Here is a 7750-nt window from a genome sequence, read left to right on the forward strand (position 1 = left end):
CAATCTCTCTCTCTCTCCTCTATTTCACTTTTCTCTTCATCTCTCCCTCTTTATGTTTGTCTTTCCTCCTCTTTTTCTTTTCTCTTTTCTCCTACCTCCCTCACATCTCTTTCAAAGTTGACAAAAGAAATATCAACAATTTTTTAAATTATTGAATATTCAAAATATTTTTTTAAATTAATAAATATTATTTAATATTCATTTTCAAAACTATTAAATATTTGTTTTTGACACCATCTATTAAATATTGGCTAATAATTATTTTTTTATAAAATTTAATATTAAAATTTCAATACACACATACACATTTATATATAAAATTAATTTACTCATTGTGAAAATCAAATTACCATATTTAAACTAAGAGTTCAAAATTTTAAAAATTTAAATTAACTTATCCAAATAAAATATTTTAAAAAATAATAAAAATTGAAATTCATGTAATTGAATTTCAAAAATTTCTTATCCAAACACCATTTCAATAACGCTAATCAGTTTGAATTTCATTACACGACTTGTCTTTCAGCAACTTAAATATATGTTGTAATGAAGTTATAAAATTACAACACCCTTTATATTAACGTCTTCAAAGTAGAGGGAATACCACAACAAAGAGGCATATATAAGCCCTCAAATATGATGTCAAATGCCTTACCACATAGTTATATAATATCAACCACCTCTAAGAAAGTTTTCAAAAGCATCCAAGGTGGCAGGAATACAATGGTTCCAGAGTCAGGTCAAGCTCATTCCTCCCTACTTCGGGTGCTTCCTCACGGTAATTGCCACTGCAAAAATAATATTAAGCTTGCAGTTAAAATGTGTTCTTCTTTTGGATAATCTGAGTCAAAATATTAACTATAACAAGATGTGACATAAATAATATATAGCTTGTTATTGAAAGGTTACCCCATGTTTAATAGTGGCTGTGGTAGCAAGAAAGATGCATTAACTCCATGGTTTGGATGCTCCCATTGTGCCTGCTGCGCTGCAACCTTTTCTTTTTCCTTGATCTAATTTCAGTTTACACTATAAGTTAGAATTACGTATATAAATAAAAAAGAATGCAACTTTATGCTTATATATATGTGAATTCGTCGACCTTCTATGAAATAGGGCTTGGCAACATATATAGGCTCCCTTTTCTTTAGTTTAGTATAACAATCAAACTCTTATTAGTCTAAATCAACGAGGTTATTATTCTAATTTTCATGAGTCTCATGAGCAATCGAGAACTTAATTTAACATCATCAACTAATATTAGAGAGGAAACACAATGTAACTTTGCTACATACACACAAATATTATATATTCGTGGGTTTTTTGGTTTTCATCATGTAAGTTAAAGTTTTTGGATTGATCAGTCGGCTGTGTTTACATAGTAATTAATCAGATACGGCTCAGTGCATTTCATCCATATTGATAATGAATATGTTTGTTAACTTTTTTTTTTCTTCTTATAAAAGTGCTTATTTTTAATAAAATAAGTGTTGCTTTTTAATAAAATAAGCACTTTATTTTTAATATGTTTATCTAAACTTTAGTTTCTTAAAATAATTAATTTTCTTCTTAAAAAGTTGTTTCTTTTAAAAGTACTTGTTTATAAATACTTGATTTTAAATTTAAACAAATAGATTGAATGTCAGAATTTAACGATCAAATAAGTTAATGAGGTTAAAGTATAGTATAGCAAGATGGAAGGGAACTTGGGACCATAAGTATAAAACTCATCAGAAGTGTTTTAATTAAATTCGTAAGGTTTATCTTTAAACCTTTCTCTAAGAATATATTGGAAAAGTGTTTTAAGTCTCTTTGGATAAAATATTTTATAAACACTTATAAGAGGAAAAACTAATTTGTAGAAGATATTTTATGTTAGTTTCTCCAAAAAAATTATTTTTAACTAATGTATAAACTAATTGTAATTTATAAATAAATTTACCTCATTTTTTCTTTCTTGTTTTGAAATTTATCTAAATAAATTCTTTCTTGAAATTTAACTCAAACAGAGAAAATAATCTATACACTAATATTGTAAAGACTTTTCTAAATTTATAAAAAAAAATACCGTGTCATCAATAAAAAATATCCGATATAATAAATTTATAGACATTTTCTAAATTTAAAAGATATAGATAAACTGATTTGTGGTTGATTGACATTTTATAACTTTAGTATATTTTCATCAAACTCGCTTAAATATTAGAACCTATTGTTACAAAGGCACACTTTGACACTTTGAACTTAACCTTTTTATTATTTGTATAGTCTTTTACTTGTTTCTTACCATCAACTTGTCCAGATTTACATATAATAGTAGAAATTTATCCAGATTAAGCAGCATTAGCCATTGGTGCAATAAAATTTGATGCAAAAAGGAAAAAAATAGTACTGATCAGTAATATAATCTCCGTTACCTTCTTTGCAAGCATGTTATTCTGTTCCTGTATCACTTTCTCCTGTCACAGTTCAAGAGAGCACATGTGAGTTTGATTGTCTAGAGAAACACGCATAATCAAGATTGGTATCTGAGATTCATAGTGCAACCGTTACAATCTTTCAGGACCTATACAGTCCTAGCTGCATAAAGTCGTGACAAGATTTGAGCAAGTACCTTCTTCTGAAGCTCCGAAATGGACTCGTACATGAGTTGGTTCTGTTATTAATTAAATATATAATAATACCAATGGAAAACCAGTATTAATTAATTAAAAATGTAATTATATGAATAAAAGAAGAAAAGTATCAATAGTTAGTTAGTAGTATGTTTTATGTACTCTGCGGGTACGAATTTGTTTGAGAGCAGTATCTAACTGCTGCTCCAGACTCTGAAGCTCTTTGAGACTCATTGAACCTAAATCTTCTCCCATATAATGCCTGTGTAATAATAATTCGGTGAGAGTATAGTAAGTGTTAAAAATTGAAATCAACGATTTTTTTTTTTTTCTGAGACAAATAAAGTAAACCCAACAAAGTCAAATACCTGTGGTTTCTCTGCAAAAGGTCAATCTTTGCCTTGAGTCTAGTATACTCAATGGTCCAATTTCCCTGCACACACACAGCTAACAAATCACATTCATAACATGGATTGAGACAAGAATAACTATATCAGTTTTCTTACATCACTTTACATCATTGAAAGCTACCAGTGTGTGGCAGATGCAGCCGTACGAATTTTTAGACTTAAATTAAGTAAATTATAAATGAGAGATGTCTATATTAATTAAAATAATTTGTTAAAATGATTAGAATTTTATTTACAATTTATTCTTTAAACTTTTTAAGATGTAAAATTGATTACAAATTGTTATATTAATTTTTTTAACATTTCTTTTCCAATATTTATCATAAAACTAGCTAATTCATTTAATCTTTGTTGATATATTATTGATTTTCAATTAAAAAAAAAGTTATTAATTTTTATTTTCAAAACAATATTTTTACTAAAACAATAACTACAGAAATTGTTGAGATTATTTTATAAGTAATATATGTATTTCAAAAGAAAAATCAAGTCTTATATAATTGAGTATGTTATTGATGTATAACTTTTAACTTGTATATTTTTTTTTCAAAATCCTGAACTATGCAATAACTACAGTTTTTTAATATTAAACAAAAATTATCTTCGTATCTTTGAAATTAATAAACTCTATTTTGAAGCGTAGAAATAGCATGATTTTGTATAGAAAAATAATAAATTCTGAAAATGATATTTAGTAAGACTTTATAATTTCATATATAAAAAAAATCTCAACAAATTTTTAATTCTCTATTAATAAATTTTTCACAAAAATTAGATTTGTTATTCATCTCTATAATAATTTATTTGACAGAAATTATAGCATTTTTAGACTTACCTTTGCTATATATGTAAAAATGAACAAAAATGAAACACTTAAGACCATTCAGTTGTTTTATAACAACACCGATGCACATGTCTTTCAATTATATAAATTTTATAACTAATTAACGGTAAACAATATATGTTAGAGAATTTTATTTATATATTTTTTATTAGCAAACAAAGGAACTATTAATTCAAAGAGTACTAGAGGTACAACTATATATATATACACAAGTGTTATGCATTTTATTTTATTTTATTTTTGTCCATGTGAACATAATTCACACAGTGTCTCAAAATTTATTATCGAAGACTATATTCTCATAATTATTTTAATATAAATGGGAATTGAATCTAAAAGATTAGGTTAATCTTATGTTATAGGACAAATCTTACAACCATCGATTCAAGAGACATAGTTATACATTTTATTTCATACATATGTTCATCCAGGTGTGGTTGTATATTATAATATATATATATATATATATATATATATATATATATATAATTATCTATATACTGTCAGTGTAAAGTTTTTTTACATTAGCAATCAATTATATCTCTTAATTATGTCATGTCACTGTTAAAAGTAAATGTATTTACAGTGACATTGTACAATTAAGAGATATAATTGGTTGCTAGTGTAAAAAATTTTTACACTGACAATGTATAGGTGATTAACTCATTCATATATATATATATATGTGTGTTTGTATGAGTATTTCTTAAGGGTTTCAATCTCAAATCGAGTAACATTCATTTAAAGTGTGTTTAATTATTTAGTGTGAAGAAATAAGATTTTTTTTTGTTGCCATTCCCCTTTAAAGGGAAAAGAAAAATCACAAGTATTTCCTAAAGATTAAGCTTTGCTAAACATGATCGGGCGATTAACAAGCCCGCAAGTGGTGTACATGTGGGTTGATTATATCAGTGTCTTTGGGCTAATATATATTGTGGAGTAAGTGACAAACCTGTGACTCGGAATCATTTGCAACAAGCTGTCTCTCTGCATAGGCATACCTTTCATAGCGTTCCAGTATCTTCTCCATGCTATTTAATAATTGTTAAAATAGAAACCAACATTAATTAGTTCTCTCAACTGTTACTTAATTGATCATAACAAACCACCTTAAAGAGTATTACAAAGCCCTTTACCAAGATAATGTAATATATATATATATATATATATCTTGGAAGATATATATGCAATATATATACAGAAAACAATAATATAAGTAAGACCTACTAAAAACAAAATAAATAATATCAGGCTTCAGAAAACCTATAAACAAAGCATGATTTTCACTCAACTTATCAAAATTGCCTTTTTTTTTTTTTAACTCTAGCCTGATGTTCAATGTGTTTGGCTCATATTGCTTTATATCTAGTACACTCTGAATTGTAAGTTCTCATTTTTTTTGTAAAAAATTTAATTTTGTTAATGCATTAATTTATTAAACAGTACTCGCAGTGTCACTAATTTGAAACTGGAGAAAAATTGAATGGAAAAATGAGGAGGTATTGCTACTAGGACACACACCAATCTGAATATAAAACCATGATTGTTATAATAGCATACAATTTTTTCAAATATATGCATAAATATATAACCTATATATAGTTGCATGCTCCTCCTTATATAACTCGTAAACTTGATAATCAGAAAACCACTCAACTGAGAAAGAAAAAGAGTGACTGAGAAAGTTATAGATTAGAAGTTTAAAATATCATAATAATTAAGACAAGCAGAATACTTAGTAAATACAAATTTTAAAAGAAAAATGTAACGTTCTTAAATATGAATGATATATTTATTTCCCAGATTTTATGTTTTCTCGAGTTAAAAAGATCGTGTTATTTAACATTGTTCATTCCCAGTAATATCAGAACATGAATACTTTAAATCCGAAAAATAATCGTAATGAAACGATTCGCTAATGTGAAATGTTACGTTTCGCTAGCGGCAGGTATAATTATTAATATAAAGTTTCCGTGTTACCCAAACAAAGTGTAAGAAATTAGAAGTTAATTTCTGTAATTCATTGACACGGTTCATTTAGGAAACTGCAACCATCACCGAAAAAGAGACAAGAATTTTAGTCCCCCATTTAACAGAAAAGCATGCAATATTCCTGCTTCCATGCTATGATATGATAAAGGACTTGAGCTTCATGATGAACATGTAGCTGTCATGTAAATACGTGTTAAACAAGTTTTGAGCACCCATTACAAAAGAGGCAAAGAGCCATCATTTTCTTATATGGAAAATTAAAAGTACAAAATTCAAAAAGCTGGAACAGAAACTGCTGCTTCTAGGTCCTGCACCGAAAGGACCCGAGGTCGAAAATGAGTTTGACAAGTAACCAAATACTGTCTCTCCTGACGCAGTTTCCAGAAAATTAAACATCTCATCAAGATTTTTCAACAAATAATTATGAATAAAATATTTAACAAGGGTTTTTTACACTGAAGAATCTTTGAACTAGCAAAAAATCGTTTTATCTTGTTCATAAAAAAAAATAAAAAATTCCAAGTTTCTGGTGAATAAAAAATATGCACATTCACACACTCACATACGTGTGTGTATATAATCCTGAAATACTGAAGTAGTAAACCATTCACATGCTTTGTCGGATAAATATTTATATAAAACTCATTCTTGGGAAAGTATAAACGTTGGTTGTTCATATAGTTAAATGGGAAAAATTATTTCTTTCTTTCTTCCATCTTTTATTGCTTAAAACATCAGATAGCCTTGTGCACCATCATCAAAAAATATAAACAGAAATCTATTTGATCTGGCCAAAAATAAAGATTTGAGAAAGAACACAAGGAGCTTCTCCTCTAGCTTTTTATCCCAAAACTGAAACCCTTCTCAACTGAAAAGGCAAAAAAGAAAGGTAAGAACTTTACAACCAAGCTTAAAGTGTTTTTAACAACATTTTTTACTGAAAAAAATATTTTATTTTCAATAAAAGAAATTTCAAAATACTTCAAAAACTTATATTCAACATACTCTAAATAAATAAAGACTCAATAAGTCTTAACTTAATGTAATTATAGGTAAATATAACTTATAGATCACCCTCACTAGCTCCACAGGCAAGCACTAAATATTAGTGTGTTTAAGAGAGAGATCTATGGAATTTATGCGATATATGCACATATATAAAGTATAGAAATATAAAACATTTAGCAAGAATGAGTGTTATATGTAGATCTATGAATTATATATGATATACATATTATATAGTATAAAATACTATTACCAAGAATCAGTGGCATATTCAAAGAGCTTTCCTTTGTGGGAGAAGACAATCAAAGCGACCTCAGCGTCACAGAGCACAGAGATCTCGTGTGCTTTCTTGAGTAACCCAGCTCTCCTTTTGGAGAAAGTTACTTGGCGATTGATCTTGTTCTCTATCCTCTTCAGCTGAACCCTACCCCTTCCCATGTTAGTGTCTTTTTTCTTTAATTATATTATACCTAATTACTTCTTTCCCTTTTTTTCCCAAGAAAACCCCAAACAAGGAAAAGGGAACAAACCCCAGAAATATGCTTAAAATGCTTGCTATAATAGCGAAGGGAGGGAGAGAATGTTAATTTTCGGATATTTCTTCTTCTGGACAAGTATGGGGGAGAAACCACAGTGAGTAGTAGTGTGAGTATGCTATGCTATTACCTCTATGACTCTATCCATATATCACTCGATAATAATAATAATTATTATTATTATATTGGGGTTTGGCAACAAGTGGTTTTGGTTTCCGGTTTCGGAAAACAAGGGCAGTTTTGTTAACGTTGTGCTGTCGATGCCTGATTGGTTGGTCAGTTACCATGTTGCTGTCTGTGCTAACTAACAGCCACACAATCATATCTCTTTAGCTTTTTGGGTTTTGT

The 7750-nt window shown here is 28.0% G+C and overlaps 1 protein-coding gene across 1 annotated transcript; it reads right to left on the reverse strand.

Moving 5' to 3' along the window:
- Positions 1-458: 458 nt before the first annotated feature.
- LOC109810824 (agamous-like MADS-box protein AP1) lies at positions 459-7546 on the reverse strand. The gene is made up of 8 exons (XM_020374397.3): positions 7120-7546; positions 4822-4900; positions 2984-3048; positions 2778-2877; positions 2615-2656; positions 2418-2459; positions 910-1013; positions 459-788 (listed from the first exon to the last, which is right to left on the reverse strand). Exons 1-8 carry the CDS (start codon positions 7302-7304, stop codon positions 695-697), a joined length of 711 nt encoding a protein of 236 aa, XP_020229986.1. The 5' UTR covers positions 7305-7546; the 3' UTR covers positions 459-694.
- Positions 7547-7750: the final 204 nt, after the last annotated feature.

The sequence above is a fragment of the Cajanus cajan genome, chromosome 5 (genome assembly GCF_000230855.2).
Source record: "Cajanus cajan strain Asha chromosome 5, NIPB_CcT2T_4, whole genome shotgun sequence".
Taxonomy (NCBI): domain Eukaryota; kingdom Viridiplantae; phylum Streptophyta; class Magnoliopsida; order Fabales; family Fabaceae; genus Cajanus; species Cajanus cajan.